The 19,851-nt window shown below is 47.5% G+C and overlaps 1 protein-coding gene across 4 annotated transcripts in view; it reads left to right on the forward strand.

Moving 5' to 3' along the window:
• Positions 1-2,930: 2,930 nt before the first annotated feature.
• Positions 2,931-19,851, forward strand: part of FGF5 (fibroblast growth factor 5) — a 38,872-nt gene continuing 21,951 nt past the window's right edge. For 3 of the 4 annotated variants that reach the window (XR_007356371.2, XR_012668018.1, XM_048847862.2), the window contains exon 1: positions 2,931-3,669. Coding sequence is in view for 2 of the 4 variants with exons in the window: in XM_048847862.2 (XP_048703819.2) it covers positions 3,360-3,669 (310 nt within the window). In the remaining 2 variants the exon portion in view is untranslated. Of the gene's footprint in view, positions 3,670-18,230; positions 18,467-19,851 lie in introns of those variants that run through there. The other variant, XM_075127468.1, reaches the window with a different exon arrangement.

Genomic DNA, 19,851 nt, shown 5'->3' on the forward strand with positions numbered 1-19,851 from the left:
ATTGTAACTAACTCTAATTCTGAACTTCTCAAGCCGTGATGATGCAGAAATGGACATTTTTAACTCTGATCTCTCTACAGGAATTTGAGATATAAGATGTGAGCTTTAAAAATGTCAGAGCTTCTATTTTAACAGGAAAATTGATGATTGTCTGTGTCATTGTATTGATACATGGAAAGTGTAGTATAAGGAGTATATATATGCACGTAATGACATTTTGTGGGTGAAGAATAGGCCATTTACAGACTTCTTTTGTATGTATTTCATTTATTTTAGGCTGCTGTTGTTTGGAGGTTTAACAGTAATTTTGCCACCACTTACAAGCACAAAAGTTGTGTTATCAAAAAGTAGCACGGCGCTGGAAAATCACCTTCCAGCGCTCTATGCCTGATCTGACTTTTCAAAAGGAACTTCTGTTCTTTGGACCAGATTTATTGTTGCAAAATGGGATTCAAAAGTGTCCATTCAGAAATGGGTCTGATTAATTTACCACTGCACCGTATGCACATCCAGCTTGTTTACTTTTTTTAAGAGCAGACCACGCAGGGAATGAATTTAGTTTGCATTGACGTGTGTGGCATGTGAACTGTGGGAATGAAAGTGTTTGGGTTTCCCTTTGCTCTTCCCAAGGGGAAATAAGACTTTGCAAAACTTTGGCGTTTCTATTGTGTCGCTGCTAAGTGGTATCTCTTTGGAGGGTGGCACTCTGGGCCCCATTAAAACCGAAGGTAAAGATCTCATTGGCTCCTAGATCAGGCCCTATATGGGATTTGGGGGCTGGGAGGGGTTGTGGAACTAATCCAAGCTACCGTCTCCTGGCTTGTGACTCCCGGTGTGTCTGTAAGTAGGAGCTCCCAAGACAGACAACGCTAACTTTGGTCAATGGGCCCCATCTCGCAGTCCTCAATCGGGTAGTTGGCCAGGGCTTGCAGAACGGGCAGCAAGATACGGAGGACTTGATCTTGCAGTCCTTACTCAGGCAAAACTCCCGCTGCAGTCGATGGGAGACTGGCCTGGGTCAAGATTTCGGATCGGGCCCTCTGGGACTAATTCAGTTGTATCAACTACATTAGCTGACTTAGAATCAGGGAGGTAGGACTAGAAGAAACTCAAAGACTCTGCCTTACAGAACGCTGGTCCCGGCCCTTCCCCAGGCGATGGCCCTCGATGCCAATTAATAAACACACCTGAAGCAACCCTTGGCGGGGGGTGAGGGGCGGCGGTGGTTACACTTTCCTGAATCGACTGCACAAAAATCCCTTTCAAAAGCTGCATAAACAACAGACACGAGAACACTCCTCCCGGGGGCATACTTGCATTGCAAGGAGCTTCGTGTTTATTTTATTTGCAGGAGCGTCTCTGAGCCGCTTGAAGCCGTAATATTCAGACCATACCTGTTGTTCAGAAGGACACAAAATCTGAAACAGACTGCAGTGGAAAAACGCAGACTTTTACTCGGGCGGTAATTTTATAGAGGGGTGTGTGTGTTATGTATGTAGGCATATGTATCGTGTTTGTACATATACACACATTATACATACATATCTGTATATATTTTATATACATACGCCATACATACATGCATATATACTATGTATATTTTGTTTTAATCTATCTATACTTCATATGAAATAATTTGTGGATGTCGGTATACACACACACACCTATACACACCTCATGCATCTGGACATATTACTATATATATATATGTGTGTGTGTATTATATATATATATATATATAATTCATATGGAATAATTTATGCCTGAACTCCTATACCACGCGACGTGCCTCACACCAGACTCTCACGAAGGTTGGGATCCTGCATTATTTCACACTGAAATAAATACCCACTGGTAGCCGTGAGTGCAGGACTGCGTTTCTCTTTTTCTCTATCAACACACACACACACACACACCCGCTTTCCGATAGCAGCTTTGGCGCTTTGCAAGTACAGTGATGTCTTTTTTTAACTTGGTTTACGTCAAGCACTCTGCCAAGAGGAGCATTTCAGATCTAGAACATCGGTATGTCCTTTATATGCTTTTCTTTACTGAAATAGGAAGCTTTAAAGCCGTGCTCAATAATGCATAAGGCCGTGTCTGAGGACCCTCCACGGCTTATGTGCCTTGGCGTTCCCGGGCAAGAGCATGCCCTTTTCACGAGCATGCCAGAGGCATAATGGCTCAGAAGTACGGCCTCAGACTTTCAGCATGTTTCCAGGCAGAGCCATTCCCAGCATGCCAGGAAGGTATATTTCTCCGGTAAATGACAGGCGGGCGTTGCGTACAGAGAACCGCGCTATTCTCAGGTTTCTTAAGGTTGAACCCAGTGCCATTAATCACGGCAGTGTGGTCCCCGGCACGGCAGAGCCGCAGGGGGAGACAGCTCCCACGCGCCTGCTGCAAAGGGGCCGCGGAACCAGGGCACGCACCGGAGCGGTGCTGTGCGCCAGGCCCGCCGATGGGGGATGCATGGACGCCTGCCCCTCCGGATGGGTACGCGCTGAATAACCACTTGCCCGGGTCTGTCACACGGAAGGTAAGCGAGGAGCACGGTCCCTCGGGAGGCGCACCGTTGGCGTATCTAAGTGCCCCTTGCGTTTTGCAAGCCACCCCCAATTCCGAAGTTAGCCCCTCCACACTCCCATTCAGCCCCCCCTCCCATTCGCCCACCCCTACCCCGCCCCAGGCAGCTTGGCAGAGCATTGCGCGCCGGAGTGGAAGCTCTCCCTTGGGTCCCTAATGCACAGCCCGTCCGAGGATCGGCAAAGCCCCCCGGGATCCCCCCACTCCGCCGCGGGCCTCTAGGAATCATTTGGGGCCGGTGCTTAAAATCCCAGCCGGCATCTTTAAAGGGGAGGAGGGGAATGAATCTCCCCCCGCCTCCGCCCCCCAGCCCTATGGAAGCGACCCAATCCGCCGGCGCCTCTCCGGGGAGCCCATTTCGCCGTCCCCGTTATGAATTATTTGCAGCCTTTGCCCTTGGATAGGAATTAGCCCGCTGGTGCGTAAAGAGCCGCTGGCGCAGCCGGGCCTCTGGTGCGATCCGCACCCCCGCAGGGCCCATGGGTGCTGCCTCCCCTCCGCCCTTCGCCTCTTCCTCGCGGGGCTCCCCCAGCCCCGCAGCCGGGAAGCGGCGGACGGAGGAGAGAGCCTCCTTTCGGCTCCAGGCATGCACCGAGCAGTGAGATCACCCGGGTTATAAATATCTCTGTGCCACCAGCGCTTCGCCTCGGATCTCCCTAGCGCGCCGCAGCGAGGGGGGCGATGCCTTCCCAGCGCAGCTAGCCCGCGCCGCGCCGCAGACGGAGCAGGAGCCTGGCTCGCAAGATGCGCTGGGCACCCTCCCGGCTGGAAGAATGAGCCTGTCCTTCTGCTGCCTCCTCTCCCTCAGCCGCCTGATCCTCAGCAGCGCCCTGGCGCCGCTGCCCCCCGGAGCGCAACTCGGGCAGGCGGCCCGTGCCGGCGGCGCCTCCTCCGCTTCATCACCTTCCTCTTCTTCCTCCCCCTCCTTGGGAGCCAAAGGAAGCGGGCCGGAGAGAAGCAGCTTCCAGTGGAGCCCATCCGGGCGCAGGACGGGCAGCCTCTATTGCCGGGTGGGCATTGGCTTCCATCTGCAGATCCACCCGGATGGCAAAGTCAACGGCTCCCATGAAGCCAATCTCTTAAGTAAGTTCTGGTCTCTGCCCTGGGGCGGCCACTGTGAAAGCGCCAGGGGAGCAAGGAAACCCTCCCCAGAGCCTTGGTCTTGGGTAGGATTCCCTCCCCCTGTCTGTAGCTGGGTCTAGAGCGTGGTTTGGGCTAGCGGGGAGCAGAGGCCATGTTCTGCCTTTATGGCCTCCAAAAGATCAGCTAAACCCCAGCCCCGCAACTGGAGGGAGCGAATGTAAACATGACAGATTGTCTTCTTCCCAGAGCTGGGGGGGTTTCTTTTCTGTCCTCGCTTGATCCCTTTCCTTTTTTTCCTCTTTATACTCCGGGCTACAGATTAAGCAAAACAACACAAATCTGCGTCAAATAAATAGTAATTAGAAGAAGTTGTAAATATACAACTATTTGACTGGACAAATACCAGCAGTGATGGTAATTTAAACCAGGTTGACCGTTCTAACTAACAATGATGAGAGTATGCTCCAGAGAAGTGAAGTGCAATAACCTTGTGATGGCAGTAGCGTGTGTGTGTGCGCGCTTTCCTGTGAGGGAAAGAGTTATAAGAAAAGTTCAGAGAAAGGCCAGGCAACAGAGAGAAGCCAAAACGTGTATTTGAACTACTGGCGCATGGTGTTCATAACGCTATTTGCACGCAATAAGGCTTGCATGTCAAGTTGCAAAATTGGGCAGAGTACTATAGTATAGTATTATTTTAAAAAAACCTCCCAAAATAATGGATTTCACCCTAATTTCTCATCCTCAACGAGTGCATTGACCCAGGAGGACACGCTCATTAATATATACTGTGAGTAAAGCCGCAGGATCTGGCCCTGCAACTAGCCTTGAACAAGTACTCTTGGGTTTGATTTCTCTGTTTCACTCTATACTTAACGTTTTGACTTTACCTTTGCCACCGTAGCGTGTCTCATTTCGTTCATTTTTACTCATTAATAACGGATTTGCTGCGCAGAGGCCGGATCCAATTCCCCCTGAAATCATTGAGATACCTTTGACTGACTCAGCGATGGATCGGGCCCCAGCCTCTTTGCCTCTGTGGGGCAGAACTTACTCATGTAGCCAACCAGGAGGGTTTAGTCTACTGTTGCTTGCTGAAATGTATATGTGTGTTTGATAAATGCAAACTTTAATTCCATAGCTCCATCTAACCTATCTTGATACAGATACACATATACACAATATTATATATATATATATACTCTGAAACCTCTCTCTCCATATACACTACATGGACATATATATAGATATATATCTCCCTGTAGTGTGTGTGTGTGTATACATATATATATATATATACTACATGGGTATAGACTATATGGATATAAATTAGATTAAATATAGATTAGGTGGCTATACATAGACATAGATTACTTGTGTTTATATAAAATATTCTCTGGCCAGTGTTATACAGGAGATCAGGCTCGACGATCACAATGGTCCCTTCTGGCCTCGGAATCTCTAACATAGACTGTGTGGTTATAATTCAGATAGACACTGTGGGGATAGATTATATGGGGGTAAATTAGGCTAGTTGCAGACTCTGTGACTGTAAAGAGCTGTAGACTAGGGCGCTCTAAATTCGCTGCAGACCGTGGGAAGAGGTTATATGGTCCTGCAGCAGGTATCGACTCGGTGGCTAGAGGGGATGCCCGTGTAACTCGGATCTAGAGGCGCTGGAGGCAGGGAAGCTTTGCACGGGTCGGGAGAACGCAGTCTGGGGGTCCTGTTCCTGCAGGCCGCCTGCTCCCCGTGCGGGCTGCTCCCCCGAGGGGCAGTGAGTCGCAGAGAGCTGGGGGCCGTAATTATTGGAGCCACTCTGTGAGCGGCCGGGGCAGCGGGATACAACGAGCCAGAGCTGAAGAAATGCAGCGGGAGGACAGGACGGTCTGGGTGAGCCCGCCCGGGGCCTCTGCTCCGTAACCTGGGGGCTCAGCCCCCGCTGCGGGCTCCCCGCTGACCGCGAGCCCCAGCCTCCTCCCCTGGGTTTCAGCTGCGGAAGGATCGGGCCCGCGGCCCAAGGGTGGAGCGAGCCTGCGATCGCTGGGCCGGGGGCCGCTGCGAGCTTGGGGCGGTTGAAGCTGACCCGGGCCCGGGCAGGTGCAGCCCCTGGACGAAGCCAGGGGCTCCGCGTCCTTCCGCCCCCCACCAGCGACCTACTGCAGCTTTGCTTCGGTTCAAGGCGCTTCCCGATGTCGCGGCGCCTCTGGCGGCGGGGCTGGAGCAGGGGTACGCGTGCCCCGCCCTCTCCCCCCGAAAACACCCACCCCGCTGTCTGCTCGCTCAGCCTGTGACCTCCCTCCGGTCCTCACTTCGCCTCTTGCCACTGGGCCCAGCCAGGTATCCCTTGCCTCCGCCCCCTATTCCCCCGCCCCCAACACAGGCTCCTGGGCTCCTTGTAACCTAGAGTCCCCTATGAGGAGAGACCCCAGAGTCTTTAGATCTAGGTCAGGGCTCCCCGCGGTGAAAGGCTCTGGCAAAGCAAGGCGAAGAGGAGGAAGGAGCAGAGCATGGGGAGAAAGGGTGTATAATCGGAGCGAGTCCCGCACAACAGCTGGAGAGGCACCAGGGGCCAGCTGACCCCTTTACCAGCCTATTGGAGTAAGGGGGCGTGCAGGAAGGGGTCAGCTGGCCCAGCATCTAACCCACAAAGAAGAAAAACGGTCGAGGACTCGCGGGTAGGATTTTCAAAATAACTAACTGCTCCCATTGAAATCACTGGTGAAACTTCCCTTGATTTTAATGGGAGTAGAATTAAGGCATCGTGGACCGCGTATGATAAAGACCACCCACGGCTCCCATCACTTTTCCTGAGACTTTCCTAGAGTCCAATACATTTTCTGGTCAGGATTTCATTTATTTAGTTGCTGTTACTCATTCTAAATTTTTCAGTCTCTTGATTTCATTTTATGTCTCTCTCCACCTGATTGCCTATTTTGGATTCTTTCCCCACAGCTGTAACAGTTTACCTTTTCCCTAGATGAATCTCTTTATGTCTCTTGGTATTATTCTCCCTCTGTCTTTACTGGTGTTTACAGTTTCACCCAATTCATCTGTTATTTTCATAAGAACACTGTTTACCCCTTCATGCAGATCATTAAAGAAGAAATTAGATAATGTAGGATTTAGTAATACCTAGCACATGTGTAGATAGTCCTTTGCATTTTCAAAGCACTAAAGGGTATTCAAAATGTCCTTTAAAAAATGACTAGGTAAAATATTACCTTCTTACTCAACAGATCTGCTCTCCTCCTATATTCAAAATTGTAACTAAAGAAGTGTGTGCTCCTTGTTAGCCTCGGACAGCTAAACCAGAGGGAATTGTGCTCTATTTCTGTACAAGTGCATCAGCAACAGAATTGTGCTCTAGGTTTCAATCAGTTACATCTATGCAACCAGAGTGAAAGCAATGGTGTTACACACTTGTCACCACAGGCAGACCTGGAAGACAACCTGGTTGCACGGGTATCACTAAGGGAAGAATTTTGCTGCCAGAACCTCTGTTACAGATGACTGTAAACAAGAGGGAAAGAAACCACTTTGATTTCTGGTTCCTAGGTTCCATCTGCAGGGCTCATAGTAAGAGAAAACATCATTTTAATAGTGAACAGTACACATTTGATATGGAAATAACTAAGAGACAACAAACCCAGAACCCATCAATGTCATCTTGATAGTCACTTTTCAGACTAGAACCCCATTTCAACTCATTAATCCTCCAAACAGCCATGTGATGAAGCAAATATTAGTCTCATTTTAGAGATGAGAAAATTGAGGTGGAAAGTTTAATAGCCCTAGCAACTCCAGTTGACGTCCTGAGCACTCACAATTGCCACTGACCTCTGAAAATGAAGCTACAAGCATGAGATTTTCAAAAGCACTCTGCACTGCCTTAGCTCTGCTCCCATTGAAGTCAATGAAAACTGAACTCTTTTGATCATCACACCCCAGATGATTTGTCCACCCCTACATCACAAGCCAGTGGCAGTCACTATTAGACTTTAGGAGTTCCTGACATCTATTCCCATGCTCAAACCACTAGACCACACTGCCACTTAAACTCTGAACAGATGCGTGACTTTCTGTCCTGTCTTTCAGAACTGCCTACTTGTAACAGAACTGCCTACTTTGTCATTCTTCCCTTTATGTTTTGTATTGTTTGAGTGAAGCAACATGATACTTTTGTTTAAACCTAAAACTCAGAAGAAATGCCAGTCCTCCTAGAGGAGCTCCCGTCTTGCTGTTATTGGCTTTGACTGATGTTCAGGTCTTACTATTACTGCGCAAATGTCCTAGTCTTGGAAATCAAAATGGCAGAAAGAGCTGGTGGTGCTTTAAAAAGAACATTAAAAAACATAGGGTGTGGTTCTGTATCACCTCTGGATGTGGAATGCTGGTGAATTCAAGTGGGAGTTCTGCCCACAGAGTACTTACAGAATCTGGCCCATAGGGAATAATTTAGGCCCTGATCATGCAATCAGTTCTATGCAGGCACAGGGCTCCACCTGGGCATAGCTGATTGCCTCACATTCTATTCACATTCAGTGTAATTCTTCCTAAAAGAAAGGATAATTTTGCACTAATTAATAGCAGAACTGTACTAAAAACTGTGATAAAATCTCATATTCTGTCCTTAACTTATCACATTTTAAAAAAATATAGTTATTGCACTTTACCGAGGGCTCCATTTTGGAGGCTCATTCACAAAACATAGATGGTTGTATGCATGACCAGGAAAGCCAAACTTATAGTGTCTGTCCCTTTAATCTTTTCCAGGCATTCGTGTGTGGATCTGCCAGTGGGTGAAATTATTAGCTCTGTTTCAACTCAGAGTTTCCAGCTAATGCACCTCTTGAGGAGAGAGTGTTGGGGGTTCCAGAGGAGGTGGGTGGGGAAGTGAGGCATCTGAACCATTGATTCTCAGAATCAGTGGGGAAAGAAGCACTCAGCCAGCAGAGGAGCTATCTATCCACAGTTCTGTCCAACCTTCCTATCCTCCTGGGAACATAGGTACTCCAGGAGTCATGTTGCCATTAGCTGTCCTGCCTATAGTTGTGCAAAATCACCAAGAGGGGTGCAGGTGCAGAGTGGAAATTAGTGCTGCCAGGATCAGCATTAATTCCATGTGGATATCCACATGGGTAACCAGCCACTCTTTAGTACCCTCCAAAGCATGTTTTTCTTCCTCCCCTTCTCTTGATTCACAGACCCACCAGCCTAGTGGCCAAGTTGCTTCCTCAGGCTCTTGTGTGTGGCAGGGAGCATGTAGAAGTGTCAATCCTTCTCTTTCCTGTCATCACCCACTCTTCCTCTGCAATCCCCTCTTCCTGCACAGGTGGAAAAGGTGTACCAGCGTCAGTGTTTGACCCATGCATACGTATACTATGTATATGTGTGTATATATATATATATACACACACACACCCTCTGTAGCCCCTGCAATACATCTTAGATCGATGCTTAGACAAATGGAATCTCTAATTTCTTTCACTGGACATAATATACCAACTGCAAATAGTATTCTCTGGAGTTCAGCCTTGTTTGTTCTGTTGCTTCTTACCAAGACAGGATCATCTTTTAAATGATTTGATTAAGACTTGGAACATGTTCCCTTGCACCCATAAATAAGGCTAAGATTTTGTCATGGTTATTTTAGTAAAAGTCACGGACAGGTCACGGGCAATAAACAAAAATTCACAGAAGCTGTGATCGGTCTGTGACTTTTGCTGCTGCGGCTCCATGGTTTCCCCTGCCACCGTGGTGGCTGGGAGCTGTCGGGTTCCCCCTCTGGCCACGGCAGGTGGAAGCTGCAGGGGGTCCCCCTCTGCCAATGGTGGCTGGGAGCAGCAGGGGGGCCATATTTCCCAAAGAGAAAAGGGGACACCCCCAGCTGCTTGCCCGAGGCATCCCCCTTCCTTTCCCCTGCATGAGGCTGTCTCCATCACTGGAACCCTGAGGAGGGCCCCCTCAGGAATCTGTCACCTGCCCCTGGAACCTTGCAGGGGACCCCCTGTTGCCTATTGCTGCTGTCGCCGGAACCCTACCGGGGTCCTGCTGGCTGCAAGCTCCAGTCCTGCAGCCCCTGGGGCTGAAGCAGACAGTGTCATGGAGGTCGCTGGAAGTCACGGATTCGTTGACTTCCATGACCTCTGTGACATAAATGTAGCCTTACCCATAACTGAAGCTTCATCGCACAAGCTGCAATATAGGAGAGCATCTGAGACACTCATGGCCAAAGGGATATTTTGAGTGACTGAAGCTCATCCTCAGAATTCTTCATCAGGGAAGTTCCAAGATCCAGTGTGTTTTCCTGAAGCACCATGAGGGATGTGAGAAGAGGGTGGTGAATTTCAGAGGCATTCCACAGACAAGGTTGGTCACACAAAAAGTAAAGGTCCGTAGACTTGCCAAATAACTGCAAAGGATCCATGAACAGAGAAGGGCCCCTGTGCAGAGATCTCACTCTTCTCAGGTGGAATAGGGGCTGTAAGCTACTTCCACAGCCACATTCCCACCTTCTCAGTCACCAAGGGGAGGAGGGTTCTAAGATCTCTAAGTGGGGAAGGTCTGAACCCAGGGAATGAATCCCTCACAAGAAGTCAAGAAAACTTAATCGACATGGGGTGAAAGGAAAAGTACTGCCGCGCATTAAAAACTGGCCAAGAGACAAGAAATAGGGATCAGTTTTGAACATGGCAAAAGGTTAATAGAGGCTGCCCCAAAGGCGTTGTTTAATATATTCATTAGAGAACTGGAAGAGGGGTGGTGTAGCGCAGCGATGACTCACTGGTGTGGCACCTCCTGCTGGTTATCCTGGGAATTAGCTTGATTCCAGCTTGGAGTACCCTCTGCTGACTCGCCTGTCTTTGGCCCCATGTCTTTCCCGGACCCTGGAGTTCTGCTCCCAGCAGTCCCCACATCCTGGGTTGCCCCTCCCTGGGGAACCCCCAATTCTCTATCCCCACCTTGCCTCAGTGGCTACTGCCAGTCATCATCTAGCCCCCACTCACTGGGGCAGACTGCAGTGTAATGGCCACTCATCATTGGTAAGGGGTTAGGACCAGCTGCCTCTGCCTATTCCCAGGCTGCACCTCTGTAGCCCCAATACCCTCTTTAGGCCTTGCACAAGGCCTGCAGCCTGGGGAATTACCAGGCTGGAGCTCCCCAGCTCCTTTTGCCTTTTCCCCAGCAGAACTCTACCTCAGATACCCTTCTCTCTCCAGAGCTAGAGAAAGACTCACTCAGCTCCTGGCTCACAGCCCCTTTATAGGGCCAGCTGTGGCCTGATTGAGGCATGGCCCCAGCTGTGGCTGCTTCCCCAATCAGCCTAGCCTTTCACAGGAGCGGGGTAACTGCCCTGCTACAGGTGGACAGCAAAGTGGCAAGTTTTTCAGCTGACTCTAAATTATTTGAATGATCAAGACTACAGAAGATTCTGAGGAACTTCAGCAGGACCGTATACATCTAGATTAATGGGTCATATGAAAGACAGTGTTGACAAAGGCAAGATAATGCACATTGCAAGGAATGGTTTGAGCCTTTCTGGGTTCTGAATTCAGTGTAACCACTCCAGAAAAAAGACCTGGATGTTATTGTGGGCAGCCCGATGAAAACCTCAGCTAAATGTGCAGCGGTGTTCTAAAAAGGAAACAAAAAGTACAAATGGATGAAGAATGGGATAGAAAATAATACTGAAACTATTATAACACCATTTTATAAATTGATGTTCTGCCCTCACTTGGAATATTGTGTTCAGTTCTGGTCACACCATATTAAGAAAGGAGTAGTGGAAACAGAAAGGGTTCAGAGAGAAACAACAAACGATCAGAGACTTTTTTATGAGGGGAGATTGAAAAGACTGATATCATTTAGTTTAGGGCGGAAATCAGAAGGACCTTAGTCTTGAAAGTTTTTCCCTGTGGGTGGACGTTAGGGCTCCCCAAGGACACAGGGGTTCACTCACATGGAGCAGTTGTTAGGATGAGGCCCTAAGAGGCAGCATTATAGAAGTACACAAAATAACCAATGATCAGGTGCTCTTATCTATCTCTTCGGAGAATTCAAGAACAAGGCAATATTCAATGAGACAGAAAGGTGACAAATTTACAATTGATGAAAAGAATTGGTTTTAAAAACAGTGACTAATTAATCGGTGGAGTTCATTGCCACAACACATCACTGAGGCCAAAAGTTTCAAAAGTGACAGGTGATATTGAGTGCCCAACTTGAGACACTTGAAAGAGGTCGGATTTTCAATAAATGCTGAACACCCATCCCCTCTGAGGTATCTCAAGGTGGGCACCCAAAACTTGAGGTACGCAATATCACTAGAGACTTCTGAAAATCTCCACCTAAGAGTTTAGTAGGATTCAGGAGGGGCTAAGATGTTTATATGGATAATGAGTACATGCACAGTGACCGCTGGTAGGTTAAATACATTTTTTAAAATCAGCAACATACCATATCAGGCATAAATCACCCACTAACTGATGAGATATAGGAAGCAGATTCCCATCTGAGCATTACTGGGTTGTTTCAGCTTCATTGGAAGCACATGGTATTAGCTAATGTCAGAGACAGAATATCAGACTCAATGAATCACTGGTTTGATCTAACTCCTGTGTTTCTAGGCATTGGCTGGGTGGGACCAGGTGGCTTGAGGGGAAGTGCACCTTGTTAACCCACATATCCTGCACAAACACAAGGGGAAGGTGAATACAAGCAGAGGTTGTATTTACTTCAGAAACCTCTCCATGTTAGTGATGCCCAAGAGCAGGTGCAGCAATGGAGGCTCCTGCAAAGAGGCTCCAACAGAGCTGTGTGGCCAGGAAGTGGTGGGGCAGCACTGGGGACCCACACCTCGATTCTCAAAGGTATTTAGGCTCCTAACTTCCATTGATATCAATAAAAATTAGGAGCCTAAATACCATGGAGGATCTGAGCCCCAGAGCCAAATGGAGGCACAGGGTCTCAGTGTCAATGCCGCCTGTGGATCATGAGGCTTGGGAGGTGGAACCACAGCTTGTTCTATGCCCCTTGCACAGAGTTTATTTCCCCTCTTAACCTTCTTCTGTGGGTTTTTGTCATGGGAAGTGGTGATCTGGTCCTGTCTCCAGTTTGTTACATTATGGCTACAAATCTGCACTGGTTGCCACCTATGAGATTGGCAATTGCTTCCATTCACTAGGCTACACGCTATCTCTGGTCCACAGCACAGTTCCTACATAGAAGAAAAACAATGGACTGAAGGCAGCATATGGCTGGTTTTTTGGCTCAAAAACTGTCTGTTTCAAACAGCAGCATGCAAATAACTTCTCATGTTAGCAAAAACAATGAGGAGTCCTTGTGGCACCTTAGAGACAAATTTATTTGGTAATAAGCTTTCGTGGGCTCTAACCCACTTCATCAGATGCATGGAGTGGAAAATACAGTAGGCAGGTATAAATATACAGCACATGAAAAGATGGGAGTTGCCTAACCAAGTGTGGGATCAGTGCCCCTCTCCATGTACATTGGCCAAACCAGACAGTCTCTATGCAAAAGAATAAATGGACACAAATCAGACATCAAGAATTGTAACATTTAAAACCAGTAGGAGAGCACTTCTATCTCCCTGGACACTCAATAACAGGCTTAAAAGTGGCCATTCTTCAACCAGAAAAAAATTCAAAAACTGACTTCAATGAGAAACTGAAGAACTGGAATTAATTTGCAAACTTGACACCATCAAATTAGGCCTGAATAAAGAGTGGGAGTGGTTGGGTCACAACAAAAAATAATTTTCCCTCTGTTGATACTCACACCTTCTTGTCAACTGTCAACAACCACTCTAATTGAATTGGCCTCATTAGCACTGACCCCCCACTTGGTAAGGCAACTCCCATCTTTTCTTGTGTTCTGCATTTATACCTGCCTCCTGTATTTTCCACTCCATGCATCTGATGAAGTGGGTTGTAGCCCATGAAAGCTTATGTCCAAATACATTTGTTAGTCTCTAAGATGCCAGAAGGACTCCTCGTTGTTTTTGCTGATACAGACTAACATGGCTACCACTCTGAAACCTGTTCTCATGTTCTGAGGCTGAAAAAGGTTAAGGATGGGACAGGTACTGTCTGAACATGCTTCTGATACAGAACTACTCTGTCCTTAAATCTGAATATCCTTGTTGATGTGGGTTCAATCAAATCTCAAAGGCCCAATCTTGTATTTTTCTTGTCTACCAGAACTCTCACTGAAATAAAAAAGAGATGTGTATACTAGAGGATTGCAGGATCAGATGGGACCATTTATGATATCTAAAATAGCTTTATAAAAATGGGTTTATTTTGTTCATTTTTAAAAGCACATTGTAACCAGAATATTGCCATGGGCAAAGTTCTCTCTTAATCAGAAAGGCGTGGTGGCAAGCATAGCATGTTCCTCACATTTATGTACAATACAATACACTATTATCAGTATTGCACCATTATGTAGTTTATATAATTTCTTCTGGCACCGATTACAGTGCGATCAGCAGGGTTGCTGATCGATACATTCAGTGGCTCTTTGCACAGTGAAACTATTGATTAGGCTTTTACAGAATTATGATCTTATATAAAATGAATTGTCAAGCTTGCCTGTTTCGGGGGGTCAGATTCTGATTATTTATGCCAGTTTGAAACTGAAGTAACTATTGACTTAGTGGAGTCACTCCTGATTTACACCAGTGCAAGTGAGATCAGAATAAGGCCCACCTTGTCTTTGGGCAAATTCTGATTCAATTAATTGAATTAAGGATAGCAAGTTTTGGTCCATCTGAAGTGACCTTTGAAGGTAGAAGTTGTATGGGGGCCTCTGGTCTCGTATGCCTTTAAAGTGAAATGTCCTAATCATTTTAAGAATAATTGGCATAGTTCAGAAGTGGGCAAACTATGGCCTGCGGGCCACATCCGGCCAGCGGGATCCTCCTGCCCGGCCCCTGAGCTCCTGGCCCGGAAGGCTTGCCCCCGGCACCTCCCCTGCTGTTTCCCCTCCCCCGCAGTGCCATGCTCTGGGCGGCGGGGCTGCGAGCTCTTGCTGGGCAGCGCAGCTGCAGAGCCCGGCCTGACCTGGTGCTCCATGCTGCGCGGTGGGGTGGCTGGCTCCAGCCGGGCGGCACGGCTGCCTGTCCTGGTGCTCTGGGCGGTTCAGCTGTAGGACTGCCAGCCATCAGTGCTCCAGGCAGCGTGGGAAAGGGCCAGGGAGCAGGGGGTTGGAGAGAGGGTAGGGGAGCTCGGGGTGGTGGTCAGGGGGTGGGGGTCTGGATAGGGGTCGGGGCGGTCAGAGGGTGGGGAACAGGGGGGTTGAATGGGGGCAGGAGTCCCAGGGGGCAGTCAGGAAGGAGAGGGGGTTGGGTGGGGTGGCGGGGGGCAGACAGGGACAGGGGTTCCGGGGGCAGTCATGGAGAAGGGGTGATTGGATGGGGCAGGGGTCCCGGGGGGGGGCAGTCAGGAATGAGAGGAGGGGTTGGATGGAGCAACGGGGGGCAGTCAGGGGTAGAAGTTCCAGGGACGATCAGGGAGCAGGGGTGTGTGTGGATGGGGCAGGGATCCTGGGGGGGCCGACAGGGAACAGGGCGTGGTTGGATGGGGCAGGAGTCCTGGGAGGGCCATCCGGGGTGAGAAGCAGGGGGGGTCGGATATGGGGTGGGGGCCAGGCCATGCCTGGCTGTTTTGGGAGGCACAGCCTCCCCTAAGCGGCCCTCCATACAATTTCAAAAACCCGATATGGCCCTCAGGCCAAAAAGTTTGCCCGCCCCGGCATAGTTGAATTAATATACAGTAAGGATCAAATTAATCCCTTAATTGATAAACAGAACGCCCATTGTCATTAGGCGTTGAAATCATGGATGCAGGCCAAATATGGGCTTCATTTTGTACCATATTGCATGAAAAACTCATAAAAATTGTATATTTTCTGGTGTTTGTTTTTAATATTTTTTGTTCTTAAAAAATGGGCATAAAAATGTCAGCTGACATCAAGAACTAATCTCCTGGTTTTGCTCCAAGTTTTGGGAAGGGAAAAGGAAATCTGAAAAAAAACATATGTTTTTTTACCAGCTCAGTAAATGTCTATAGATTACATTTTTTATGTATGTGTATGAAAAATCTGCGTACACCGAGCTGAAAAGTTACAGTCTCATAAATTTTCAATAGCCAAAATAATAGAGGGTGTATAGATGTAGAACAGAAAAAAGGAAATATTATTGATATAATGAAAATAAAGGGCCTGATTCTCCTCCAACTTACATCGCTTTTACACAGTTGTATGTCCATTGACATCAATGGTGTTATTCTTGATTTACGCTAGTGTTAATAAGTGCAGAATTAGGTCCAAATAGTATATATACCCATTTGCTTTTATACATACATATGTATTTTGGTTTGTTAATATATAGACAGCTCAATTCACTTGAAGGGAAACCTGGGCTGTAATTCCTTTCTTGTGGAGAAAGAATTCCTTTCTTATCTTTGAAAACTCGTGGCGAACGGGGGAAGTCCCGGATGACTGGAAAAAGGCTAATGTAGTGCCAATCTTTAAAAAAGGGAAGAAGGAGGATCCTGGGAACTACAGGCCAGTCAGCCTCACCTCAGTCCCTGGAAAAATCATGGAGCAGGTCCTCAAAGAATCAATCCTGAAGCACTTACATGAGAGGAAAGTGATCAGGAACAGTCAGCATGGATTCACCAAGGGAAGGTCATGCCTGACTAATCTAATAGCCTTCTATGATGAGATTACTGGTTCTGTGGATGAAGGGAAAGCAGTGGATGTATTGTATCTTGACTTTAGCAAAGCTTTTGACACGGTCTCCCACAGTATTCTTGTCAGCAAGTTAAAGAAGTACGGGCTGGATGAATGCACTATAAGGTGGGTAGAAAGCTGGCTAGATTGTCGGGCTCAACGGGTAGTGATCAATGGCTCCATGTCTAGTTGGCAGCCGGTGTCAAGTGGAGTGCCCCAGGGGTCGGTCCTGGGGCCGGTTTTGTTCAATATCTTCATAAATGATCTGGAGGATGGTGTGGATTGCACTCTCAGCAAATTTGCGGATGATACTAAACTGGGAGGAGTGGTAGATACACTGGAGGGCAGGGATAGGATACAGAGGGACCTAGACAAATTGGAGGATTGGGCCAAAAGAAATCTGATGAGGTTCAATAAGGATAAGTTGCAGGGTTCTGCACTTAGGACGGAAGAACCCAATGCACAGCTACAGATTAGGGACCGAATGGCTTGGCAGCAGTTCTGCAGAAAAGGACCTAGGGGTGACAGTGGACGAGAAACTGGACATGAGTCAGCAGTGTGCCCTTGTTGCCAAGAAGGCCAATGGCATTTTGGGATGTATAAGTAGGGGCATAGCGAGCAGATTGAGGGACGTGATCGTTCCCCTCTATTCGACATTGGTGAGGCCTCATCTGGAGTACTGTGTCCAGTTTTGGGCCCCACACTACAAGAAGGATGTGGATAAATTGAAGAGAGTCCAGCGAAGGGCAACAAAAATGATTAGGGGTCTGGAACACATGACTTATGAGGAGAGGCTGAGGGAACTGGGATTGTTTAGTCTGCAGAAGAGAAGAATGAGGGGGGATTTGATAGCTGCTTTCAACTACCTGAGAGGTGGTTCCAGAGAGGATGGTTCTAGACTATTCTCAGTGGTAGAAGAGGACAGAACGAGGAGTAATGGTCTCAAGTTGCAGTGGGGGAGGTTTAGGTTGGATATTAGGAAGAACTTTTTCACTAAGAGGGTGGTGAAACACTGGAATGCGTTACCTAGGGTGGTGGTGGAATCTCCTTCCTTAGATATTTTTAAAGTCAGGCTTGACAAAGCCCTGGCTGGGATGATTTAGTTGGGGATTGGTCCTGCTTTGAGCAGGGGGTTGGACTAGATGACCTCCTGAGGTCCCTTCCAACTCTGATATTCTATGATTCTATGATTCTATGAAAGTCCACCTGAAAAGGAGAATGGGGAGATCACAGAAATACATGGGGACTAAAACCTCCACTCTCCAGGGGACCCAGAGCTGGTTGTCCCAACCAAATAGTGGATGGTGCTGGGCAGAGAGGGAACATGGATAGGATGCTCAGGAGAACTGATCCAGTCCATTTCCAGGACAGCTGGTGGGTTCCTGCGGAGATATGGCTCTGAATTAAAACTTCCTTCCCCTGCCAGATTCCAGCACCTTGCTCTGGAGATAACTTCTCCTCCGTCTCAAATGAACTGGTCAGACCCGGCACAGAAGGAATCAAATTCCAACCTTCTGACCCAGCAGGAGTGAACCAAGTCCATTGTAATTAAAACAACAAAAAGCCCCAATGCACAAAAATTGTTGTGTGCTTATAAGTATTTTAAAGCAATCCCTTTTTTAATCTGGAGCTGAGCAAACAAAAAAAGAGCACTAACAAATAAAAAAAAATCTCACTGAGGTCAGTATATCTACTTTTGACATTCTATAACAGTGATCTCTTTGCAGAGCACTTAGTCAGCCTAGAAAGCCACAAAGTCCTGGGAGGGCATCCTGACCTCTCTTTGTTTGGCCTGTGACATTGCATCCTCACAACACAATGTCATCACGTATTCAGGCAAAGCAATGAAGCAAACGTTGCAATGCAATGTCAAGTGCACACTTCATGGTTACTTTGTGGCTCTCTGGGATGCCATTCCAAATAATATCTCCTATAGTTCTCCACTCTCCAGATGCTTGAAGGGACAATGAATGACCCAATCCATTACTCAGTATGCATTACACTGTTTCAGTGTGTCAAGCGGCAACAGAAGCACTCTGTGGTAAGTACTCTGGCTAACGTCAGTTTTGCAACTTTAATATGGGCATCAGGGGTTCAATCCAACTCCCATTTAAATCTACCATTGACTTTGGTGAGAGTTGGCAAGGGCTCTCCATGCCCGGAACAACCACATGGTGCATTTCCCCTACTACTGTTTTGCAAATCTGTGTATAAATTATTCCCTCTCAGTGGAAAGAGGATGCAGGGGAGGATTGTTTCAGGTATGGGGTATATACTTTACAGATGAACCACAATCAAAACACCAGATCTGAACATCCCCAAAGTTTGCGGTATTCAACATTTGGATCCAAATTGTGAGTCCTGAGCACATCATTTATGTATTTATATAGAGACAACTAGAGGTGAAATATTATTGTTGTTCTTGTTTTAACCTCAGAAATAAAACAGAATTTACAATTAAACAGTTAAACCTTTGATTACTTTGTATACATTAGGTAAAAAACTCACACAGGGCCCAACCCTGCCCTTTAATGAAATTGCAAGGATCTCTATCCTGTACAGGAAAATGCCTGTCTGGGGTGGAAAGCTCAAAGCCTATTCCTCATGCTAGTACATTAAGAAATGTGAGGACCTTGGGAAGACTGCAGGAAGATGGAGCTAGATCAGTCACAGATCTGGAGTTACTAATTTTTTTTGTATGACATCCTATGCTGTCTAACCATATTCATATAGCTGATTTCTGGGGGTGAGGGGTGGGGAATGGGCAGCAATCCCATAATTCCTTACTAGGAGGTTGGGTACCTGGGTGACATGCACACAGAGTGACACCAACATTGGGCAATGCATTCTGGGGTGTCCTACCACAGCTAGGAGGAAAGAGAACAAGTTACACAGACACAGTCAGGGAGTCTTGTCCCAAGTGAAAAAGCAGCGTGCCAGCCTGGTTACAGGATGCCAAACATGCCAGTCTAGGACAAACACTGTTATATCTGCCATGGTTACTAGACACGCAAATAATATTTAAAGCCAGTTATGTCAATACCTGGTTACAAACTCAAGGTATGTCTAGACTGCAATCAGGTGGTGTGTTTGCAGCACATGTAAAGATACCTGAGCTAGCTTTGATCTAGCTAGATTTAGCTGGATCAAAGGTAGCTCGAGTAACAATATCAGGGAAGCTATGGCAGTATAGACATTGGCCGCTCGAATGTGTACTCAGGGTCCTCAGTGGGTGGGTGCCACCAAGGCTTTGCTGCTAGCTTGGGGATGTTTACATGTGCTGCAATCACATCTCTTGATTGCAGTGTAGATATACCCTGCCTCAGTTAAAAGTTCTAGTGAGTCATGAGCCTAAGGGCTGAGCCTTCCACCTCAAGAAGTAGTTATAATAGTTTGTAAGCCCATTAGGAGTCCGAGGGTCAGTGC

Source organism: Caretta caretta, chromosome 4 (assembly GCF_965140235.1).
Source record: "Caretta caretta isolate rCarCar2 chromosome 4, rCarCar1.hap1, whole genome shotgun sequence".
In the NCBI taxonomy this organism is placed as follows: domain Eukaryota; kingdom Metazoa; phylum Chordata; order Testudines; family Cheloniidae; genus Caretta; species Caretta caretta.